At 37.0% G+C, this 26,112-nt stretch overlaps 1 protein-coding gene across 2 annotated transcripts in view; it reads left to right on the top strand.

Annotated features, from left to right (window-relative positions):
• Sec15 (exocyst complex component Sec15) overlaps positions 1 to 26,112 on the top strand; it is a 654,019-nt gene that overhangs the window by 7,618 nt on the left and 620,289 nt on the right. For both annotated transcript variants that reach the window (XR_016546976.1, XM_090374206.1), the window contains exon 2: positions 12,471 to 12,636. Coding sequence is in view for 1 of the 2 variants with exons in the window: in XM_090374206.1 (XP_090230332.1) it covers positions 12,471 to 12,636 (166 nt within the window). In the remaining variant the exon portion in view is untranslated. The remainder of the gene's footprint in view (positions 1 to 12,470; positions 12,637 to 26,112) is intronic.

Below are 26,112 nucleotides of genomic sequence, written 5' to 3' on the forward strand. Positions count from 1 at the left end.
AGTATAAGCATGAAACACTTTGATTTTTGAGTTAAAATTGTTAAATGCTTAAATTTCAAATTATGTATGCACACATATTTCTGGCTATATATTATGTATATAAATATTTAAAAGAAAAAAATATGTATATAGGGAAAAAGAAAAAAAAAAAAAAAAAAATATATATATATATATATATATATAGGGGAAGAAGGAGATGATAAGATGTATTTACAGACAGATAGATATATAAATAGACAGATAGTTATTACTAGTAATATCTGTTTTTTACTTGGTAAAATCCTGAAACTGTTAACCATGCAAAATTTAAAAATTAGTCTTGTGCACTTTTTTCCACTTAGAATTATGATTTTGTATACTGCTTGAAGAAGTTTGTGGACTATAATGGACTCCAATGTGCAGTACTCAAGATGTGGCCTAATTTATTGTATAAGGCAGTGGATGCATCTTGAGTACTGCATATAGGTCTGGAAGCCTCATTTTAGGAAGGACATAGTTCTGTTGGAAGAGGTGCAGAGAAAAGTAGCAAGTATGGTGAGGGGAGAAAAAGGGCCTCTTACCAGGAGGGGCTTAGGTTTTCAAATTGCAGCATCTGGAGACAAGGCACTTGTTAGGAGATCTGACTATAATGGATTCCAATGTGCATTATAGTCCATTAGCACAATGCTGGTGGAATCTTCCTCTTGCTCAGGCACACTTGAATGGGCATAAATTCATTTTGTTGGAGGATGGTTGCAAGTCAAGTGAAGCTTTTCATTGATTCATCCAAGGTCAGTTTGAAAGCAATTTTACTCCTTAATGGAAATAAGTATCCATCTATTCCATTGGCCCATGCAGTTCACATGAAATGTACGAAAACCTACAAGTTCTTTTGAAAAAAATATGCTATCAAGAATACAAATGGAATATCTGTACTGACCTTAAAGTGGTAGTTTTGCTGACTGGGTTGCAAGGTGGATACACTAAACACTGCTGCTTTTTATGCTAGTGGGACAGCTGAGCAAAAGATTGCCACTACAGGGTAAAACTGTTCAGACTGTTCAGAAACTACACCAGGCCAAAAAAAATGTAGCACATCCTCTGTTGGTTGACAAGTCAAAAATCTGTTTACATCCATTGCACATTCAGCTAGGTTTGATAAAAAATATTTGTGAAAGCAATGGACAAAAAAAGGATTTTCCTGTTTCAGACAAACGTTTCCTCGAATTAGAGCCCAAGATGAGGGAATTTTTGTGGATCCTCAAATCAAACTGCTATTCCGAGATGAGGAATTCACTAAAAAATTAAATGCTACAGAAATAAGAAGCCTGGTGTGAAGACGTCTGCTGGAGCTTTTTAGGCAATGAGAAATCACAAAATTACAGTGAAATTGTGGATGAGCTAATTTTAGAGTATAGAGAGTTGGGATGTAACATGTTAAAGCTTCATTTCCTACATTCCCATTTAGACTTATTTCCTGAAAACTTGTGAGCAGTATCCGATGAATATGGTGAAAGGTTTTATCAAGATATTAATTAAATGGGAAAAAGATACCAGGGAAAATGGAGTCCATATATGTTGGCAGATTACTGTTGGAATTTTGTATGGGAGACATTAGTGAACGATTATAAAAGGCAAAAAACGAGAAAATAAGTATTTTGCTTTCAGATAAACATTTTTGTAAATAGGATAAGAAACTGCTGATTAATAGCCCATTGTTCAATTTTAGTACTGTATATAATATATGAATTTTTTTTTTTTTTTTTACTAGAAACTCAGTTTTTGACTTTAATTCTTTCTCCCTTAAAATTAGTGGCTGTTATGGCAATATGGTTCAAGACTAGCATAATTAAATCTATAAGCATCAAATCTACAATAATCATCCTGAATTTTAACAAGGAGCAAAAAATATGGGATTTTTGCTGAATAGTGTTACTTATTATTAATTAAAAATTTAAGTTCAAAGTTTTCTTTTTTTTTTATGAAACTATTTGTCATTTCGATTTTAAAGTTCATAAAATGATTAAAATTTAGGAAATTCAGACTAATGCATCATACATATCATTGTTTTTTGTCAATTTCACTTAACTTTACTTAAACAACACATAACCTCCAAGCTGCTTAAGTTAAACTTGATATTTAGGAAGTTATGGGAAAGTTCAAGATATGCTAGTGATTGTTATTATTAGCCATATGGTGGAAGGAAGCCTGAGGCTTATGCTGCACCAGCCAAAAAAAAAAAAAAATTTCTGAACTACCCCAAGAGAGAGAGAGAGAAATAAAAGGGAATCACCAAGGAAGAGAAGAATGATGATATCCAGCTCAGGACCCTGGGTGTGCCAAGTCCTACTCACCAGATGTGAGCCCCTGGGGTTAATGGTGAACAATCTTGGATTTCAGGAAAGCTTTTGATTCTGTTGTACATGGAAGACTAGTGTACACATTGGAGCAGTATGGCATTAAGGGCAAGTTGCTACAATGGATAAAGGGATGTTTGTGTTGCGGACGACAGAGTGGTAAGTTGTGGACACAGCTCTTTGTGGACTAATGTTATTAATGGAATCCCCCAAGGTTTGGTGTTGGGCCCATTGTTGTTTTCTATATTTATCGATGATATTGATGAAGGTATATCAGGCTCAATGTTTACAGATGATATGAATTTTGGCAGGGTTGTTAATGACAATAAACAGTATGCTACTTCAACAGGATCTAGAAAAGTTGGGTAGATGGGCCAAGAAGTGGCAACTGAATTTAATATTGACAAATTCAAAGTACTGCATATGGGTAGCAGTAACCCAAGAGGAACGTACCAACTGTGTGGTACTACACTCAGGGAGGTGGAGAATGAACAAGACCTGGGGGTAATTGTGCAGTCAGATATTAATTTCTCTGACAGTGCAGACGGGCTGCCAGAGCAGGTCATGGAGTTTTGTCAACTTTTGAACTTTTGCTACCAGGAAAAGCACAAGAAGGGCATTAAAAAAGTTCTGAACAATTTTCCTGCCATGAAGTTTCCAGGTTTTGATGGCCAGTGTTTGCCTGGTCCCAGAACTAACTCCTGCTTTTTTGGTTGCCTTTTTACACTTCTGTTGTGCTTTCATTTTTTTTCTTCTGCATGAAAATTTGTTCATATCCAGCTGGTTCCTTAAAAGGATGAAGTTCATTTCAGTTATCATTTTATTACACTTATTTCACTGCTTTCCAAAGTAATGGAGGTCTAGATCAAATGCCACTGCTCACGTTATCTTAACCGTATATTTGATTAACTGTAGCTAATGTGGATTCCTTCAGTACTGATGCCTGCAAAATCATATTGGTGATACCTTGGCTTATATTAATCAGTCACATCCCACTGATATCTTGGCTTTTATTACTCATGTATGAATCTCTCCTGTAATATGTCTAGTTCTTCCTTCAGAGCATTAGTAGAGGTATATAAAGCAAGAAAGCAAACTTATATAGCATCGGTCAAAAAAAAACACCCTTTCCGATTTTACCCATCCTTTCATTCCAGATGCCTATCTAGTTCTGCCTTGAACTTATTTAAGTTGTCAACCTCCACTACGACAGGTGGAAGTTTGTTCAAAATATCAACCACCCACTGGCTAAAGGAAAATTTCCACACATCTATTTTACAATTGTCTTTTCTCAATTTGAATTAATGTCCCATCCCATCAGCATTGAGCTTGTTCAAGACTTCATACACCTCAATCAGATCACCTTGCAGGTGCTTTTTTTTTTTTTTTTTTTTTTTTATGAAAACCCCAAACATGAGAGGTATTAGAACCTACAGTACTTAGTACCATGCATGGGTTGGAGGTGGAGAAGATGAAAGAAGATATTTGTTGATATTAGACTTGAACTTCTGTAGACTGTAATTTTTCAGGAAATACGTATGAAGTTCCTGCATTTATTAAACTGTTGTTCCAGAAAACAATAGTTGAATGAATAAACAACGAAGATGAAAAGTTGGTTCCGTGAGTTTGAAGTTGGACAGTAAATGGATGTTGGTTGGTGGTGGCACATGTTCAGACTGTTTTGAAAGAAAGAGCGGGAATTATAGAAGCCAATTCAGAAGAACAGTGCCCATGGAAGTATCTGCAGAAAAGGCATGCAGCAGAAACAGAACGTTTATGAGACAGAGTAGAGAGACTCTGTTAGAGATGAGTCATTAATTAGCCGAATTGTTTCCTTCTGAATTGGAATCTAGATGCCTGAGAGAGAGGTTTTGGGGGCAACACCCCAGATGTGGGAACAATATTCCATTGTAGGGCAGATTTGTGATTTGCACAGCTGTTTAGAAGAAAAGAAGCACTGAGAGCGAAAGAGAACAAGTTTTTTAGATGCAGACGAATCAATATTTGTAATGTGCTTGTGCCAAGAGAGATTAGAAGTCTGGGTAATCTCCAAAACAAATATATCATCTTGCATAGAAATCGGAGTGTCACCAAAGATAAGCAGAAGAATCCTTTTGACGAGCTATAAGACAGGACTGAATTTTAGAAGGATTGAAATCAACTAAGATGTCTTTGCCCCACTAGAGAATTACTTGGTGAGTAGCGGATATTCGAGAAATTGAAGCAGATTGAGCAGGGCGAGGTTTCTCAAAGTGGAATGCAATGTGCTATCATCAGCAAAACTATGGATAGGATTTCCGGTCAATTGAAGAAGGTCACACGAGGAAAAGAGTAGGGGAAAGAACTGAACTTTGGAGGAACATCACCTTCAGTGAGTGATCAGAGAGAAAACTGGATAACCAATTACAAAACACAGTTGGCAAACCATAAGATGGAAGCTTGTTTAGAAGACCTTTATGCCAAACATGATCGAAAGCCTTTTAGATGTCAAGAGCAACTGCTTGTGTTTCACCTAACTTTTCCATTGAATTTGTCCATAAATGGGTAACATAAGCCAGAATATCACCAGTGGATCGACCCTGAAGGAATCCATACTGGCGATAGTTGATCAGACGGAAGGTTTCTAGGTAGTTTAAGAGATGGCAATTAATTGATTTCTCCATTACTTTAAAAAGAGTAGAAGTAATTGCAATGGGACGATATTTGGATGGGAGGGATTTGTCACCCTTTTTAGGAACTGGCTGGGTATGAGCAAATTTCCAAGCAGAAGGAAAAAACACCTTTGGAATAAGAAAGTGAAAAAAGGTGGCAAAGAACAGGAGTAAGTTCAGGAGCACAGAAGATCAAGTGGAGAATTACCATCAGGACCTCGAGCTTTCTTAGCATCAAGATTTGTCAAAATCCTTCTGACATCCTTTTGAAGAAAGATCACAGGAGGCATTGAATGGAGCATGTTGGGAATGGTGGGAGGCGTTTTACCAAGATCATTAATATATGAGTTGGAAGAAAAATGGGATGCAAGTAGGTTGGCTTTATCCTTGGCTGAAGTGACAATAGAACCATCTGGTTTTGACAGAGGTGGGAGCAGAGATGTGCAAAAGTCGCGGCCAATAGCTTTGGAAGGAACAAGAATGCTCGGCTATCATTAGGGCAAGAAGCAGGTTTTCTACTCCTAGCCAGTTCAAAATCTAGTTTGAACTGATTAATAACTGCTTTACAATTGTTGCAAGCTTTGGTGTAGGCAGAAAATGAATCTGAAAATTTGAAAGAAGCCAATTACGATATGCAACATTCTTTTCTTGAACAGCTTTAGCACATTTATTGGAAAACCAAGGTTTAGATAAAGGATGAGATTTTAAAGTGGAGTGTGGAATAAAGGATTCCATTCCTGCAAGAATAATTTCACTGTCACGATCTGAGCAAACGTTGAAATCAGAAATTTTGAAACAGTAATCTGAACAAGGAAAAGAAGAAAAGAAATCTCGCAGGTCTTCCCATTTTGCATTCTAGTAATGCGAGACAACATGAGGTTGGGAATAGCAATCAGATAAAGGCTCCATTGGAGAAGAAACAATCACCAAATTGTGATCTGAAGTTCCTAAAGGACCACTCACTTCGACTGTGTACTTAGGAGGGTTGTTTGTGAGAAAAAGATCAAGCGTGTTGGCTGTATGGTAGGATTGTATGGTGGTGGTTGTTGTTATTTGGTTTTTAGGAGCATTTGCAACAAAGGCCATATTGCTCTGGGGATATGCGGTGGTCATTCCCTGACTTTCCCGCATTCTCCAGATTTGGTGATCATGGGCTTGAACCCCGGTAGGGCAACGTATATGTCTAATCAAGAAGCGTGTGCTATGCACTGCTGCTCTTGCCCACCTGGCTATGGAGGCGCCGATTGTATGGTATTCTGGTAGGTAGATGAACAATCTGTGCGAGGTCAAAGCCCCAGCATCTTGACCAGCTGAGTCTGTGTGACTAGAAAAACGGAAGCCAGCTGGAGTTGTGAACATTAAAATCACCAAGGAAAATTTCCTCACTGTTAGGAAAGTTGGACTGGAGAAGGTCAAGTTCCAAAGAGAGGAAGTCAAAGAATTTCAAGTGATTAGTGGAGTTAGGAGAGCGGTAGAGACAACAGATCAATTTGACAGAATGAGGTAGAGAGATTTTAAGCCAGAGAAGATCAAAAAAGGAGATCCCAAATTACCAAGTCTGACAAAGAATATTGGAACGGACATATGTACAAGTACTACCTTAGAGGCGAAAGGAATCATACAGCGGATAATTTGGACAACTGAGATGAGTAGTGGTTGAATCAACTGATAACTGAGATTCTGTAAGAAAAGTACATGGGGTTTGGTAGACTGTAAATGGACATAACTGAGACCACGTATATTTGTGAAATGAACTAGGAAGTGTTTGGGAGGTTTAGATCTTTTCGCAGATAAGTTTACTCTATTAGTTTGATAATTTATGGTGTATTCAATAGTAAGAAAAAGTGGAGGGGACATGCTCTATGATGTAATGCTGTAATACCTGCTGTGTAAAATTTTTGGATATGGCGTACACACGGTAAGAATATACTCAGATCCTTGACATAACGTGGCTCTGACAGTCCTCCTGCATAGACACTACTTGGACTCCCTCCAGTCATTATCTGGCCAAGCAGAGGGAATATTATACACTAGCTATGTGGCTATCTGGCAATATTATACACTAGCTGATCCGAATGCCTCGTAGAGAGTTACCAATAGGTTCAGTCCAGTGTACTAACTAGCGGCTGGCCTATGAACACCGTTTTAGAACTGTACCCTCGAAATGTAAGGAAGTTTGGATCTCGCTGTGAGATGGGAGAAATCCCAGGTGCCGTCTGACACGAACATACCTTGTGGTGTTCATCATAACCTCAAAAGTCATTAATCATACTGCATTGATGGAAGAGATGGGGAAGGGTTGACCGGAACTTAGCTTTATAGACTAAATATGGGTTCTACCAATTCAAGCCTCCAATAAGCAAAGTGGTGTTATTACACCAGTTGATGAGAGTCATCTACCACTTAGTATTGCATGGTAACACAGAGGGGTAGCATTCCATGTGGTGTGTTGGTGCCACACACGTCGACCCCTGCTTATGTTGGTTCACACCTGGGTGATCTCTCACAGTGTGCTTGTGCATGGGGTTTATAAACAGGATTACTAACTGTCCCACCATTGTCAAGGTGTAAACAGAGGATTTCGTTGCCACAGACCGTCTGGACTTCACCGAAATTGGGTCCACTTAACCTGAGTGTCACCTGAATATCAGTTCCATTCAACGTTTTAGACTCCCAGGTAGTAAGCACAGCTTGTCTGGCATATATGAGAAAATGTCCACGACAGCCTGAAGGACCTATGCCTAGTCTCCAGATGCTGCAGTTTGAAGAATTAAACCTTTTTTTTGGTAAGAGTAACCCTTTGTTCCTCTCAATAGTCTTGTTGCCTTTCTATTTACTTGTTCCAACATTTCTATATATCCTCCTAAAATGAGACCTTCAGACCTGTTTGCAGTACTCAAGCAGTGGCTTGACCATTGCATTATACAATGGAACAATCACCTTTGTGATTGTCCCATTGGTGGCAAAATTCCTATCTATCATTGACAAGACACCATGAGCTACTCTTGCAGCCCGTGTGCACTGCTCAGAAAACTTATCTGACTGCACAATTACGCCCATTTCCTTTTCATTCTCCACTTCCCTGAGTGTAGTACCACACAGTTGGTATGTTACTCTGAAGTTACTGCTACCCATATGCAGCACTTTACATTTGTCAATGTAAAACTTCAGTTGCCACCTCTCAGTCTGTCTGCTGAACTTTTCTAGATCCTGTTGCAGTAGTGTACTGTCATTAACAACCCTGCCAACCTTCATATTATCTGCAAAATCGGATATTAACCCTGATATACCTTCATCAATGTCATTGATAAATACAGAAAACAACGAGGGGGCCCAACACCGAACCCTGGTGGATTCCACTAATTAACCCTGGTGGACGTAACATTAGTCCATGAAGAGCACTGTCCATTGATAACCACTCTCTGTCTTCTCCCACTGAACCATTTCTTTATTCATTGCAGCAACTTGCCCTTAATGCAATACTGCTCCCATTTGTACACTAGTCTTCCATTAGCAAATCAAAAGCTTTCCTAAAATTTAAGTATGTGATATCAAAATTATTTTTTGCATCCACTTACTTTGTGACCACATCATAGTATTCAATCAAATTGGTAGACAAGACTTCCCCTCATCAAACCCATGCTGTGACTGAACTATAACTGCAGTCTTGTCTAGATGATTGTGCAGTACTTCTTTAGCCAGTAACTCCATTATTTTCCCTGGAACAGAAGTTAAACTAACAGGTCTGTAATTATTCATGTCACCTTTCAATCCCTCTGTGAATTGGGGACACGTTTGCACATCTCCAATCCATGGGGACCCCCCCTTGAATCAAGGAGCTTCCATAATTATGGCTAAGGGTCTGCTTACTTCCTTTGCTGCCTTCTTAAATATAACTGGGTAGATACTATCCACCTTCATTTCTTTTTTTATGTTCAACGTCAACAATTTCTCCTCCACTTTGCTCTCATTTATTACAAAATTATTTAGCTCCTTGCTAGAGTTTAATACGCTTCTGGCCTCCACTTTCCTACAGACTTATTATTATTATCAGTCATATGATGCAAAGAAGCCTGAGGCTTTGGCTGTATCAGCCAAAAAAAATTTCTGAGTTACCCTGAGAGAGAGAGAGAGAGAGAGAGAGAGAGAGAGAGAGAGAGAGAGAGAGAGAAAGAAATCAAGAGCCAGAAGTAGAAGGGAATCACCAAGAAAGAGAAGAATGATGATATCTAGCTCATGACCCTGGGTGTGCCAAAACCATAATTCACCAGATGTGAGCCCCCGAGACTTTCTCACGTTTGAATGAGGAATAGATACAAATTACTCAGTTTTTCAGTTACCTCAATAAGGTCATCAACGTTCGAACCATCGACATCAAGTGGACCAATCTGATTCAACCCCTTCCTTCTAGAGTTTACATAAGCAAAGAAGTCTGCAGTTTTTCTTTGCATCTTTTGCCAAAGATTTCTCATGATATGCTTTTGCTTGTGTAACCTGCTTTGTGACTTGATTACAGACAAGCTTATATGTACCGTAGTCTGATATCTGCGGTAGTCTATGGTGATCTGATTGAAGTGTATAATGCCGTGAATGGATTGAGCAGACTCAATGCTGATGGGATTCTTCCTCTTGCTCAGATTACAAACCTGAGGGGGCATAGATTGAAACTGAGGAAAGAAGATGTAGAATAGTTGTATGGAAATTTGCCTTTAGCCAGCGGGTAGTTGATTGCTGGAATAAGCTTCCATCTGTTGTTGTGGAAGTTGATAGCGTAAATAAATTCAAGGCAGAACTAGACAATCATTTGGAACAAATGGATTAGTGAAATGGGATGGGTTTTTTATTTTTTTTTGGCTGATGCTGTATAACCTTGCTTTCTTGCATCATATGCCTCTGCTAATGCTGCTTCCACCCAAAGCTTTTTGAACAGATCTTGCAACATGGAAATCACACAGAGCTTTCCCTAGGGAATGTTGAGATTGTAAGAAGTAACAGACAACCTTAATTTCATGAAAGCCACCTTAAACCTAAATATCTTGACCAAGAATTGACGATTTGTCAGACATTATTCTTCAACAGTTACAAAACTGGACCAACAATCCTAAAACAAAAATAACAGGGGACATCAAGAGAATTAAGCAAAGTTAAAAAAAAAAAAAAAAAGTGAAGGTCAACCCATGTATACCAATGCAGAGGTTGAACATTTCTAATGCCATTGAGCAGTATTCAAACAACCTGCAAAAAATTTGTTTAGATTATGGTTTCAGCAGAATTTTTCTTTAGATACTTTCAGAAAAGGGAAGCATGCAGAAATAGGATGAAAATCATTGACATTACTTGGAATTTGGTAACTCAGGAACATCAATTACTTTATGTTATCCACACTTTTGGCACCACGGTGGAAACTAAAAGGGGTTGTAAGGTATATACAGTAAACCCCCGCTATTCGCGGTATCTGTATTCGCGGTTTCGCGTATTCACGATCGCCGATTTAATATAAAATGAAACCAAAAAAACGTGAATTTTAAAGCGCCGTGAATATTTTCCGCCATAAAAAAGCATGGGCGTGGCTAAAATTATCTTTCCTGGTCAAAACAGCGCTCAGTGGGTGGGGGGAGAGGGTTGACAAAATCGCGAGCGTGGATGTTTCTGGCTAATCCTTGTTCAGTATGTGTTATGCGCTTGTCATGGAAGGTTTGGTCGTTTGCTTTTAATTTATATGCTTATAAATTGAATAAATTTATCAATTTATAAATTGATATGCTCACAAAAATGATAACTCTACCGTTTTGCAGTGTAAAACAGACTTTTCCAGTGTGTTAAGAAGAAAGTGACTTTATTGTGGACAAGCTCTTTCTAACCTGTACAAAAATATGGCTACGAATAACAAGGGAAATGTGAAAAGATCAAAGAAGGTGATGACATTAGTGAATAAAATTGAGTTATTAGACAAAATTTCTAATGGTGAAATTGTCTCCTCAGTGGCAAAATATTATAAAATCAATGAGTCAACAGTACGATCAATCAAAAAATCCGCCGTAGTGTCCGTGAAAACGCGCTAATTGCTTCAAAAATTTGCTCTGTAACTCGTGATGTTAAATTAGAAAAAATGGAAAAAGCTTTAAATCTGTGGATAGAAGACCGAACTCGAAATAAAATTCCGTTAAGTTCACTCATCATTCGTGTAAAGGCAAAACTCCTTATCAATACTTTAGCGAAACTGGTGATAGCACTGGCGGGATAAATTTTTTTGCTAGCAAAGGCATTTTATTACATTTAATATTTAATTGTTTCTTATTTTCATTTCGATGCCGTATGCTTGCATTTCACTATGTACTGTTTATATACATAGTCATATTATGAAGGTACATATAATACATACATAGACAAAATTTTAGACTAGTTTTTCTTATATATTTCATACTTTGGAACGGGAACCCCTTTATTACTATGGGAGCCATAACTCAGTATTCGCGTTTTCGGTATTCGCGACATTTCTCAGGAACGTAACCCCCGCTATTCGTGGGGGTTTACTGTAATTACAAAAAAAATATTGTATCAGTAAAATAGTGAAAACAATGATAGCTACATAAGCAGTAGCATAATTTGTGCATTGTTTACCCACCCACCATTCATGTGTATTCTTTTTGGAAAAAGAAAATATATGAAAATATGAAAATGAAGAAATTTGAAATAATGGAGATTGTTCTTATTTTATTTTGATTTTTAAATTTTTTAATTAAAAACTTGCTTAAAAATAATATTGGTAGTACTAAAAACAGTAGGTGATTACACGTGTTGTTTCTTGTACACTAGTTGTGAGAGATCTGAATTTTTTACAGTCATATTTCTAGAATTTCAGTACAGTTAATGATGTAGATTGAAAATTGAAACTAATGAAGGAATACTAAAATTCATATGGTCATCACTCTGATAGTTATTTTAATTTTATTTCCTTTTTTTTTAATATTCAACATATACTTAAATCCTCATTTTGAGGTTTAGGATGACCCTGGTTCCCTCTAGGTTTTTATAAACTTTATTATTTCTAGGTAGCATTGGGGGAAGGTTTGGTTTTATTATTAGTGTTACTTTAACTGAAATTTGACTAAGTTTTCTAATTTAGAAATTATTCTCAGTCGCTATTAGTTTTCATGTGAAATTGCTTTGATTTCTTTATGGGCAGAGAAAATAAGATTCACGTGACATGGACATTTGTTTATAGCAGATAGAAATAGGGTGAGTTATGATTATTTTCTTACCCTGGTTAACATCAATAAAGGACATGTCACAAAACTCATATTACAGTCATCACCATTGTTAGTTTTAAGTTATGTACTCTTTTAAATGAATTGCAATTTTTTGTATTTGGTAATACATAAAATTAGTTGCCTTTAATACAAGATGCATAAACTGTCTTTTTAAATAAAAACATGTTTTGTTAATATTTATGTTATAAGTTAATACTTAACTTTTTCCATAGGGCAATTTATGATGGCGATGAACATGAAAAGTTTATGGAAAGACTTGATTCACGAATTAAAAATCATGACAAGGATATTGAACGGATGTGCAACTTTCACTATCAGGGCTTCATTGACTCCATACGAGAACTTCTTCAAGTAAGAACACAAGCTCAGAAATTAAAGGTAACAGGATTTCTCATAGTCATTTATTGCATTTATTGGAACTGAACCTGTTCAAAATACTTCAAAATACATGACTAATAAAATAAATAAATATAAATAATTAAATTAAGGTGACCAGATGTGTTGCTTTGAATGAGATTATTATATTTTCCTAGAGTGTTCCGATGTCCTTAAAAATATTGCAAAAAATAGTGAAATATACATGTAAGTCGGTGGTGTTCCATTCTTTATGTTAAATTGCTGCATCAAGCATTTTGTGTGACTCCACAGCCCATAATAAGGAAATAATTGATTTATCATCATATTGCTTTGCTCTAATATATGAAGCAAAGCAATTATCATCATAATTGCTTTGCTCTTCATATATAAAATATATGAAGATGCTTGGAGTTAATTTTTCTTTCTTATGAGTTATGTTTTCATGCCAAAAGATTTGAGTGAACGCAGAACGAAATAACACTGAAATAAAGAACTAAATAAATAAATATCCATTTCTTTGTTGTGCAAGCTGAATACACACTTGATTAGAAAAAACATGCCTGATACAACAAAGGCCATAAGGGTTTACATTAGATTACAAAGCAACATAAATAATAATAAAATCAGTCTTATCTTGTATCAAGAATCAAATATTGCATGCACACATTCACACACAGGAGTCCTATTATTGGTCTACAAAGAATAAGAATGTACATTGAGCTACTAAATACGTTTGAGTGATAAGGAAAGAAAATATTAAGAGATAAGATTCAGATAGAGATGATTTCTGTCTAGTACTCCTTATCCCAAATAGAAGAGGCCTGCTAAACATTTGAGCACAATTTGGAAACTGCCTGTAAAGATTTAATGTGAAGCAATTTGAGTGGAACCCAGTTTAAGTTTTTCTGTTGTAGTGCCGGAGATGGTATGTTCCTGGCCAGTTTTTAGGTTAGTCCGTGTTAGTAGCTGAATTCCACCAAGAGGAGATTCTTAATGTGAGAGGGTGCCTCAACTGACCAGTTTTCAGCAGCATATAAAATAGACAAAAGAGAATAGGTTTTATAGCAACAAACGGTAACTGACTTAGACACAAAGCAGCTATTGTGTTAATGGCCACAACACAGAGAGATAAAGCTTTAAGAAAGTTGATGCTAGAATGAAAAATACGTTTAGTATCAAAGTTCTTTATAATATTGGTCCTTGAGGTTGTCACAGACATTCCCTCAGATATGCCAGACAAGCTGTACTTGCTACCTGGGAGTCTAAAACGCTGATGGAACTGATATTCGGGTGACACTCAAGTCAAGTGGACCCAATTTCGGCGAAGTCCGGACGGTCTGTGACAGCCAAATCCTCTGCTTGCACCTTCACGATGGTGGGACTGTTAGTAATCCTGGGTATAACCTCCATGCACAAGCACATGGTGGGTGACCACCCAGGTGTGAACCAACGTAAGCAGGGGTCGAGGTGTGGCGCCCACACCACATGGAGGAACGCCGCTCCTCTATGTTACCAGGCAGTACTAGGTGGTAGATGACTCTCATCAACCGGTGAAATACCACCACTTTGCTTATTGGAGGCTTGAAGTGGTGGAACCCATGTTTAGTCTCTAGAGCTAAGTTCCGGTCAACCCTTCCCTATCTCTTCCATCATGCAGTATGATTGATGACTTTTGAGGTTATGATGAACGTCGTGGCGAGATCCAATATTCCTTACATTTCGAGGGTACAGCTCTAAAACGGTTTTCGCAGGCCGGCCGCTAGTTAGTACACCGGACCGAACCTATTGGTAACTCTCAAGGAGGCTTCCGGATCAGCTAGTGTATAATCTTGCTACCTCTACTCTGCCAGATAGTGACTGGAGGGAGTCCGAGTAGTGTGTATGTGGGGAGCATTGTCGAGGCCACGTTATGTCAAGGATCTGGGTATATTCTTACCACATGTACGCCATATCCAAAAATTTCATTACTTCATACAGCATGTTCCACCCACTTTTTCTTACTATTGAATACACCATGAATTGTCAAACTAATAGAACAAGCTTATCTGCGAAAAGATCTAAACCTCCCAAGGACTTCCTAATTCATTTCACAAATATACGTGGTCTCAATTCTAATCTCAACGATGTCCATTTCCACTTGCAGTCTGCCAAACCACATGTACTTTTTCTGACAGAATCTCAGTTATCGGTTGATTCAACTACTGCTCATCTCAGATGCCCAAATTATTCGCTGTATGATTCCTTTCGCCTCAAAGGTGGTACTTGTGCATATGTCCGTTCTGATATTCCCTGTCAGAGACTTGGCAATTTGGAATCTCCTCTCTTCGATCTTCTCTGGCTTAAAATCTCTCTACCTCATTGTGTCAAATTCATCTGTTGTCTCTACCGTTCTCCCAACTCCACTAATCACTTGGAGCTCTTTGACTTCCTCTCGTTGCAACTTGACTTTCTCCAGTCCAACTTTCCTAACAGTGAGGTAATTTTCCTTGGTGATTTTAATGTTCACAACTCCAGCTGGCTTCCGTTTTCTAGTCACACCGACCCAGCAGGTCGAGATGCTGAGGCTTTTGCAATTACTAATGACCTAGCACAGATTGTTCATTTACCTACAAGAATACCGGACAATCCGAATCATACAGCCAATACGCTTGATCTTTTTCTCACAGACAACCCTTCTAAGTACACGGTCGAAGTGAGAGGTCCTTTAGGCACTTCAGATCACAACTTGGTGATTGTCTCTTCTCCAATGGAACCTTTATCTCATGGCTATTCCCAACCTCGTGTTGTTTGGCATTACAAGAATGCAAAATGGGATGACCTGCGTGACTTCTTTTCTTCTTTTCCTTGGTCGGATTACTGTTTCAAAACTTCTGATGTCAACGTTTGCTCAGATCGTGTCAGTGAAATTATTCTTGCAGGAATGGAATCCTTTATCCCACACTCCACTTTAAAATCTCATCCTTTATCTAAACCTTGGTTTTCCAATAAATGTGCTAAGGCTGTTCAAGAGAAGAATGTTGCATATCGTAATTGGCTTGTTTCTAATTCTTCAGTTTCATTTTCTGCCTACACCAAAGCTCGCAACAATTGTAAAGCAGTTATTAATCAGTCCAAACTAGAGTTTGAACAGGCTAAGAGTAGAAAACTTGCTTCTTGCCCTAATGGTAGCCGAGCATTCTGGTCTCTTGCCAAAGCTATTAGCCGCAACTTTTGCCCATCTCTGCTTCCACCTCTGTCCAAACCAGATGGTTCTGTTGTCACTTCAGCCAAGGATAAAGCTGACCTGCTAGCATCCCATTTTTCTTCCAGCTCATGTATTAATGAACTTGGTAAAACACCTCCCACCATTCCCAACACGGTCCATTCAATGCCTCCTGTGGTCTTCCGTCAAAAGGATATCAGAAGGATTTTGATGAATCTTGATGCTAAGAAAGCTCCAGGTCCTGATGGTATTTCTCCACTTGTTCTCAAAATCTGTGCTCCTGAACTTACTCCTATTCTTTGCCGCCTTTTTTCACTTTCTTATTCCAAAGGTGTTTTTCCTTCTGCTTGGAAATTTGCTCATATCCAGCCAGTTCCTAAAAAGGGTGACAAATCCCTCCCATCCAATTATCGTCCCATTGCAATTACTTCTACTCTTTCTAAAGTAATGGAGAAATCAATTAACCGCCAACTCTTAAACTACCTAGAAACCTTCCGTCTGATCAACGATCACCAGTATGGATTCCGCCAGTGTCGATCCACTGGTGATATCCTGGCTTATGTTACCCATTTATGGACTACTTCAATGGAAAGGTTCGGTGAAACACAAGTAGTTGCTCTTGACATCTCAAAGGCTTTTGATCGTGTTTGGCATAAAGGTCTTCTAAACAAGCTTCCATCTTATGGTTTGCCAACTGTTTTTAGTAATTGGTTATCCAGTTTTCTCTCTGATCGCTCACTGAGGGTGATGGTAGATGGCTCTCTGTCTTCTAACTTCTCCACTAATGCCGGTGTCCCCCAAGGTTCAGTTCTTTCCCCCACTCTTTTCCTCTTGTATATCAATGACCTTCTTCCATTGACTGGAAATCCTATCAATCCTCTATTGTCAATCCCTACAAATCCTATATTGTCCTGCTCAATCAGCTTCAACTTCTCGAAAATCTGCTACCAATTCCTTAAATGCCGATCTTCAGGTAATTCTCCAGAGGGGCAAAGACAACTTAGTTGATTTCAACCCTTCTAAAACTCAGTCTTGTCTTATATCTCGCAAAAAGGATTCTTCTGCTCCTATGCTTATCTTTAGTGACACTCCAATTTCTAGGCAAAAGGATATATCTCTTTTGGGGATTACCCTGACTTCTAATCTCTCTTGGCACAAGCACATTACAAATATTGCTTCCTCTGCATCTAAAAAACTTGGTTTTCTCTTTCGCTCTCGGCGTTACTTTTCTTCCAAACAGCTGCTCACTCTGTATAAATCGCAAATCCGCCCTGCCATGGAATATTGTTCCCACATTTGGGGTGGTGCCCCCAAAACCTCTCTCAGGCTTCTTGATTCCATTCAGAAGAGGGCAGTTAGGTTAATTAATGACTCATCTCTAACAGAGTCTCTCCACTCGCTTTCTCATAGACGCACTGTTTCTGCTGCTTGCCTCTTTTACAGATACTTCCATGGGCACTGTTCTTCTGAATTGACTTCTATAATTCCCGCTCTCTCTTTCAAAACAGTCCGAACACGTGCCGCCACCAGCCAACATCCATTTACTGTCCAACTTCAAACCCACAGAACCAACTTTTCCTCTTCCTCATTTATTCATTCAACTGCCGTTTTCTGGAACAACCTTCCTTCATACGTATTTCCTGAAAATTACAATCTACAGAAGTTAAAGTCCAATGTCAACAAATATCTTCTTTCGTCTTCTCAACCTCCAACCCAAGCACGGTACTAATTACTATAGGTTCTAATACCTCTCGTGTTTGGGGTTCACATAAAAAAAAAAAAAAATATATAGAACTGATTTAACCAGCTGAGATCCAATAAGAAGGGTAAGATTAAAAGGAATGGTTTTCTTGGAGAAAGAAATGTGGGCACATTTATCAGGATTAGTACCAAGGCCAAAAAGGCTAAAATAATTATGTGCCTCCTGAATATAACCAAATTTTTTTCATCTTTGGCATAAACAATAAAGGTAGTATTAAGGTAGAGAAGGGCAGAAAGAGTACCTCCCTATGGAATTCCAGCAGATAATTCTTTAATTAGAAAGGAATTGTTAAATTCTAATAGAAGGGTGCTGTGGAGGGAAGGATACTTGTGTGAAAAAGAGCAAATTGTCTTGTATACACCATAAAATTCGGTAGGTACAGAAGCACTGATGGGTGAACAGGGTCAAATATAGAGGATAAATCAAGGTAAACCAGCTCAAGTTGACCCTTGTGGTTAGCGTGAGGAGGACAGAAAAGTAGTTTCTAGAAGATTAGTGATCGTAGAAAAGTTAGAAGAGCTGCAAGTGATTGTGAAGTTAGAAAAGCTGCTGTGCACTATGCTGGTATGCAACTTTAAACACCTTTTTGTGCTTTATAGTTGATAGCACCTCCCAGTTCCACCATAATCTTTTGATTGCACTTCAAACAATTGTCATTTTAGCTCAGGGTTAAATAAAGCTGACTAACTTTTTAAAGATATCTTACTCTCAGAAGGAATATTTTAGGGCTTTTCAAAGCCCTAAAATGCTCCTTCTACAACTTTGATAGTTATTCTCTTCAACCCTTTTTAAAATTGTTTTTTGTGTTGTGGTTTGTGAGGTAAATAAATATTCCAGTGCTTTCAACCCAACATTTTTTAATTATGTTGGGACTTTATTAGAGCCATAGGTTTCATCCACCAATAAAATTCTATATGAATTTCAAATTGAATAAAGTATGCATGTATAATTTGGAAATTTCGTGCTTATTGGTTTTAACAATTTTATCAATTTGAAAATGGAAGTAACTAATAGTATCCAATTTATTTATATATATATTCTGTTGAATGAGTAAACATTTTGATCCCGATTAATCTTTTGATAAAAAAAAATCAATCTTTAGTTAATCTTATTAAATTTATTTCAAGTCACATATAATCCTGATGTGTAATGAAAACTAAGTGTTATAAACTACTAACAACAGTAATACATTGTATGAATTATTACAAAAATAAGTCTTTATTTAAAATAAAATGAGAAATTAAATGGTTATTAGGAACTTTAGTCTTGAGATAATTAAAAATATTCATTTTTTCCATTTAACCAGTTATTGTGACAATTAATTTGATTTAAGTTGATAACACTGAGTGAAGCTCACTTTGTATCAAGTAAATGTCTAGCAAGTTTAATCCCGGGGCTCACATCTGGTAAGTATGGGCTTGGCACATCCAGGGTCCTGAGCTGGATATCATCATTCTTCTCTTTCTTGGTGATTTTCTCTCTCTCAAATTTCTTTTTGGCTGGTGCAGCATAAGCCTCAGGCTTCCTTGCACCATATGGCTAATAATAATAAATTAATAAAATAAAAGTGAAAAAGTCTCTCATACGGCACAGTAGTATTGGGTGATGTCAGATATTTCAATGTAAGCTGTGCAACAAGCAGATATGATGCATGGTGTGTAATCCACCACTGTAGCAGAGAAGCATTCTACTCAATGTCAGGCTCAGATTTATAACATTCATTTGAAATGTGCACATCATTCCCATTTCATCATTTGTATCATATGAAAAATCAAATAGCAACTTGACTGACTTTGCTGGAATTTTGTCATGTACAACAATCACTTACTGGAACTTGATTAGCTTTGAGATCCTTAAGTTTGCTTTCAGTAATTGACTATACACTGTTTCTTTCTTGTTTCTGCAAGCACTTCAACTTTTTAAATCTGAGACCTAAAGCTAAGGTAATCTTCAGCCATTCTTGATTGCAACCTTCCAGAGGTTTCTTCATATCATCACAGAAAGCAGTTTTAAATCTTAAGACATATGCAGGATCGTCCTCTGATATTTTCATGTTTTTAACAAATACATAAAGCATAGAAGAGCAACTGAACACAATACATACTTATTTCTGCACAATATCTCTAGCTATTTTGCGTAGTTCTGGCAGAGATTACAAAACACGAAACTTTTCCGATTCACTTTAATTAAGTAATGACAAGTTGCGTTTTTGACTACATAGTACAGCCATCATTGCATCTTTTTGCTTCAAGGAGTGCTCTAGCATATTAAATGCTGAGTTCCATATAGTAGCAATATCCTGGATAGGTGTTTCTGGAGGCATGTGGCATTTAATCAGTTCTTGTTTCAACTCATTAAAGTTGGCAGGACTGTGTTTAAAATGACCCACAATTTTACAACATTTGATAACAGCTTCTAAACCAGCTTCAGCCAAACCTTTCTCTACTGACAACTATATAGCATGTTCAACACACAATAGTGATTCAAATGACATTTGTCTAATGTCATTTATCATATTAAAAGCATCTGTTCCTACTGATCTTACTTTTATTGATAGTTGCCAATCATTAATTACGCTGTTTATATGCTTAACTGCAATTTCCATGAAATGACGTTCTTCCATGATGTAAACACCAAGAACAAAAAACTTGAAAACACCACTGACTGTCAATAAAATGAGCTGTTGTACCCAGATAACTTTGGTTTGCAACACTTGTCCAATAGTTGGCTGTCAGTGAAATGTTCAAAGTGTTTTGGAGTAACTGATTGATTTTTCAGATTCGTAGAGCATATTGGGCCTTGCTATAATTGTTGAATGTGATGATGTAAAATATATACTTCTTTACCTGAAGCAACAGCGAATGGTTTCTTGCAAGCCATTGTCCTTAACAATATTAATTGGAAGATAGTTTTGTGCAACCCATTTGGCAATGGAGTTGATTAACTTATTGTATTGAGCTCGATCCATTAATTTTCATTTTTTATGCATGTCATTCAAAGTTATCTGGCACATTTCAGTACCACTAACACTAGTTTGTTCAAGATGTTGATGTTCCAACTGCCCCAAATGCATTGATGTACTGTGATGATACTTAAAATGTTTACCACAATATTCATATATCACAGTTTTGTTGTCAGTAAATGTAAGTGGACCATTTTACGGACCTTCTTTGTTTTTGTTCATGACCATACAAAATATGAAACGAAATAACAAGAATGATCACTTTGTACAATGTGTTTTGAGTTACAGCTGCCAATCCTCTGTTGGTAAAAGCGTGCACAGTAGTGCTCATTATTATTATTATTATTATTAGCCATATGGCACAAGGAAGCCTGAGGCTTATGCTGCACCAGGCAAAAAAAAAATTTCTGAATTTACCCAGAGAGAGAGAGAGAGAGAGAGAAGTAGAAGGGAATCACCAAGAAAGATAAGAATGGTGATATCCAGCTCAGGACCCTGGGTGTGCCAAGCTGAAACTGCTCATACTCACCAAATGTGAGCCCCTGGGGGTGGGAACAGTTGATCCAAGGCTGTGGATGTGTAAGGTTCTAACATTTTTTGGTGGTGGCCATTTTGATACCTGAAGCAGAAGGTTTTGGCACTGTTACAGGCAATAACAGTAGTGAAAATGAAATTTTTACAGTTTGGTAAATTGAAAAGTTCAACTAAAAGATACAGCCCCATGAAACTGAACATTCATACCATTATGCGAATGAATGATTTGAAGGTTATTTATTATATATATATGCTTACTAACTAAAATGTATGACTAAAACGGTAGAGCCTCTAAAAAGAATATGCATTGCTTCAGGTTAGCGTGAATATAGAAATATTAAAACTGAGATTAATCTGATTGAAACACAAACTATTGCTTAAGATTTCCACTGCTCTGCTAGCAAGATTTTCTGCTATATTTCAGTCCCAGATGCACTTAATGTTAAGATTAATTTTAATGTTATGATTAAAGTTAATTGTCATTAAAATAAACGTGTTAATCACATTAGTTAATGGGATTAATCAACAGCTTTAATATATATATATATATGTTAGTAGTCGTGAAAGACAATGTGCTAATATTACTTGACTGGTAATGCTAGTTATGGAGAACAAAGGGCGAATGGAACTGTGATCACAGTCACGGTGAACAAAGCCGGGAGCTAAGATAAAGGAGAAGTAATAATGAATAATAAGAATAACTGCTGTTCGTCCCGTGATCTCAGCGCCTTTTTCGAGGGCCACCCGCCGAAATAAAAGGAGGAAACGGCAATAAGTGGGTATAGCCTCTGTTTTTGACATGAAGTACAGCCCCACGTGGTATACTATGATGTAGGTAAGGTTTGTTTAAGTCAGTTAAAATAATTTATGTTTAAGTCAGTTAAAATAAATTGTTTAGGTCAGTTAAAATAATTTGTTTAAATAAATAGCTTAGGTCAGTTAAAATAATTTAAGTCGGTTAAAATAAGTTTAACTTTAATATTAATATTGATAATGGAGCATTGTATTTCATGGCTGACCCGACAGAGGCTGGAAGTAAAGAATAACAAGAATAAAAAGCAAGGAAGGGATAACAAGATTAAAAAACTTAAAACTTTCCCGATTCCTTACACCAGGGGTCACTAGCCTATACCACATACCATAGCCCACATTCAATCTAAACAATTTATTTCTCCACAACAGTACAGATCGCTAAGACCACATGTAAGTTGTCCCTTTATTGCTTGTAAGTTATCCCTTCCTTGCTTTTTATTCTTCACTTCTAGCCTCTGTCGGATCAGCCATGAAATATAGTGCTACATTATCAATATTACACACCTTTTTTCGAAAAATTTGGGGTCTAAAAACTGGGTGCGATTTTAGATTTTTTTTTACTTGCATTTTTCGCGCTTGTTGTCTTTGCGCACATCGTTTCGCACTTTTTACCAGTATATTAGGTTTCGTTTTGCCACGTTCTGCCCAGAAATGGCTCAGAAAAGATTTTCGTACAGTGCTGAATTCAAGTTAAAAGTGATCCAGTTTTCAAAAGTGAATGGAAATCGTGCTGCTGAACGTAAATTTGGTTCTCCTCTAACTGAGAAAACAATCCGAGACTGGCTACGGGAAGAAGAAATCCTACTGAAAACGCCACGGCAGAAGGCCATTAGAGACATGTCAGCAAAATGGTCTGATTTAGAGAGGGAATTGAAGATATGGATTGAGGAGCAAAGGCCAATTGGAATTTCTGTGTCCACAAAGATGGTTCAGCATGAGGCAAGAAGAATTGCTGATGAAAAAGAAGTTACTGATTTCAAAGGAGGACACAATTGGTGCTTCAGGTTCATGAAACGGAATGGATTAAGCATGCGTACACTCACCAGACTTGCCCAAAAGATGCCTGAAAGCTATGAGCAGAAGGTCCTTGAATTTCATTGTTTTGTCATTCAATGTCAGAAGACACATCAGTTTGAGTTGGGACAGATTGCAAATATGGACGAAGTCCCCCTTCAATTTGATGTAACAGAACTGTTAATAAGAAGGGGGTGAAAACTGTAACTGTGAAGACAAGTGGACATGAAAAGAACCATTATACAGTTGTTCTAGCTTGTTGTGCCGATGGAACCAAGCTGCCTCCTATGCTGATTTTCAAACGCAAAACAATGCCAAAAGAAGACATTCCTCGAGGAATGATTGTCCACGTTCATGACAAGGGTTGGATGGATCAGGATGGGATGAAGATCTGGTTTGAGAAAGTTTGGAGCAGGAGACCAGGTGGGCTCTTACGCAAACCTGCCCTATTGGTGCTTGATCAGTTCAGGGCACACATAACAAAAAATGCAAAGAAGATTGCTGCAGAGCAAAAAACAAAACTTTCCATCATACCTGGAGGCTTGACATCCCAGCTCCAACCACTTGATGTCAGCATTAACAAACCCTTCAAAGCTGCCATGAGAGACGAATGGAACCAATGGAAGAAGTCTTCTAGGGACAATTTGACACCAGCAGGAAGAGTGAAGAAATCAACTATAGGAGAAGTTTGTACCTGGGTGAAAAGATTCTGGGATAATATCAAGATTGAGATCGTTGTCAAGTCATTTAAGAAGCGTGGCATTTCAAATGCCATAGATGGAACTGAGGACATGGCAATATATAAAGACAGTGATTCGACATCACACACAGATGAGGATAAGCTAATGGATGGGAGTTTTGACAGTGATGAGTTGTATGAATTTTATGATGAATAAAACTTGAGTTCAATAACTTTATGTAATATATTTTTTTTCAAATTTCGGCACCCAAAATTAAGGTGCGTCTTATACATGGGAGCGTCTTATACATGGGGAAATATGGTAATATTAAAGTTAAACAAATTATTTTATTTAAACCATTTATTTAAACCTAAACCATTTATTTAAACCAATTATTTTAACTGACCTAAGCTATTTATTTAAACAAATTATTTTAACTGACCTAAGCTATTTATTTAAACAAATTATTTTAACTGACCTAAACATAAATTATTTTAACTGACTTAAACAAACCTGACCTACATCCTAGTATACTACGTGGGGCTGTACTTCATGTCAGAAACAGAGGCTGTACCCACTTATTGCCGTTTCCTCCTTTGATTTAGGCGGCTGAAAGAGAGGCTATACCCACTTATTGCCGTTTCCTCCTTTGATTTCGGCGGCTGGCCCTCGAAAAAAGGTGCTGAGGTCACAGGATGAACAGCACTAAGTTATTCTTATTATTTCTTATTATTCATTATTACTTCTTCTTTATCTTAGCTCCCGGCTTTGTTCACTGTGATTGTGATCACAGTTCCATTCGCCTTTTGTTCTCCATAACTAGCATTACCAGTCAAGTAACGTTAGCACATTGCCTTTCACGACTACTAACTTATGTATATATTATGGTCGCTGGGTACTTTCTGCATATAGCAGAGTCTCAGGTTCATAATCCATTATTATTATTTTTATTTAATTTTATTTTTATTTCTATTATTAATAATATTTTAAACTGTTGCTACCTTTAAAACATATATATATATATAGTATGTAGAAAGTGTGAAGAAGATTTTCTTTAATCCTGAATCTACGGTATACACCAGAAGTGAATTTGACGAAATGGATAAGGAATATAGTGATATATGATAGGATGAGGTGACCAGGCAAGAAATTAAAATAAGAAATGAAAAGGTGACCAAAATAAGACTACATTGCAGTCTTTTACACAATTTCAGTGTGTGTATATATATATACACACACACACACACACACACACTGAAATATATATATATAATACCAGTGAGTTACTGTTTATTTTTCATTCTTATTTAATCATTTTTTACAAGTCAATCCTTTTTAATCGTCTTTATGATACCTGCATTTTCTTCTCTGCTTTTGGCATTCTGTATAACTTACACTTCCATATTCACATTTAACTGTTATATTTCTTACTGTATATATATATATATATATATATATAGTGTTCTTACTGAAGACTATAAAAATGATATTTGGTAAAGTTTATATTAGGTACCTGTCAGTTGTGCAACGTTAATGCTATTGCACATAGGGCAATTAGGCATTATATGTGCATGAAATTATATTAGTTAATTTTATTTAGTGGTATCTATCTGTAGGGAATTAGGTGAATAAGGACCAAACTAATAAGTTAGTAAAAGTATACTAGCTTTAGCCTGGAAGGCCTATATAAAATTTTAATGGAAATAAAAATAAAAATGATGATGAACAATGAAAATAACAATAAAAAATGATAATAAACAATGAAAATTGTAACTAACATTCTCTCACTTGGTCATTGGTTGGGGACTTTGAGCAGACCAGTAGCCAGACTAAAAGAGTGTCTCATACCTACCTGCTTATGTTGTCCCCATTCCAGTTTTGCCTGATTTAAATTTTTAGGTGATTGTATTTAAATTAACAGAAATTAAATGGGAAGTACTAATAAATGAGAAAAGATAATGTGTTAAATTTAAATTTTGTAAAATATGTGTTAAATTTAAATTTTGTAAAATATGTGTTAAATTTAAATTTTGTAAAAATAGTGTCAGAATCAGCAAACTGGGATAGGCGACACAAAGCCCAATGGGTATGTATTAGATTAAATGAGAATGGGTTCTTACTTCCTTCTTGTTCTATGGTGGTCAGACTGAAAAGGGATCAATTCCCGCCTTCTGGTTGTTTGTGTTGATTAAATGATACTGCACAGCCGCACTTTTCATTGATTATGGCGTGATGGTGAACTTGCTGTAGGCAATATGCCCTATGTCAATGCAAATGTTCTGATAGCCTTGAGAGGATTTATATTTGAGTTATTGGGCGGGGGGGGGTTTGCCTCTGATGACAGAAGGAACCTATATGAATGATATGGGCTCATTATAGCCATAGTAGCTTATGTGCCATTAAACTCCCATAACAACAACAATAAATGATATGTTTATACAAGTATAATAAGTGTTAGTATGATTAAATACAAGTATATTAATGAAAAATTGTGTTTATGTAATTATATAGGAAATGCTATCCCCTGGAC

This window comes from Mastigoproctus giganteus, chromosome 5 (genome assembly GCF_048544385.1).
Source record: "Mastigoproctus giganteus isolate SK-2022 chromosome 5, ASM4854438v1, whole genome shotgun sequence".
Lineage (NCBI taxonomy): Eukaryota > Metazoa > Arthropoda > Arachnida > Uropygi > Thelyphonidae > Mastigoproctus > Mastigoproctus giganteus.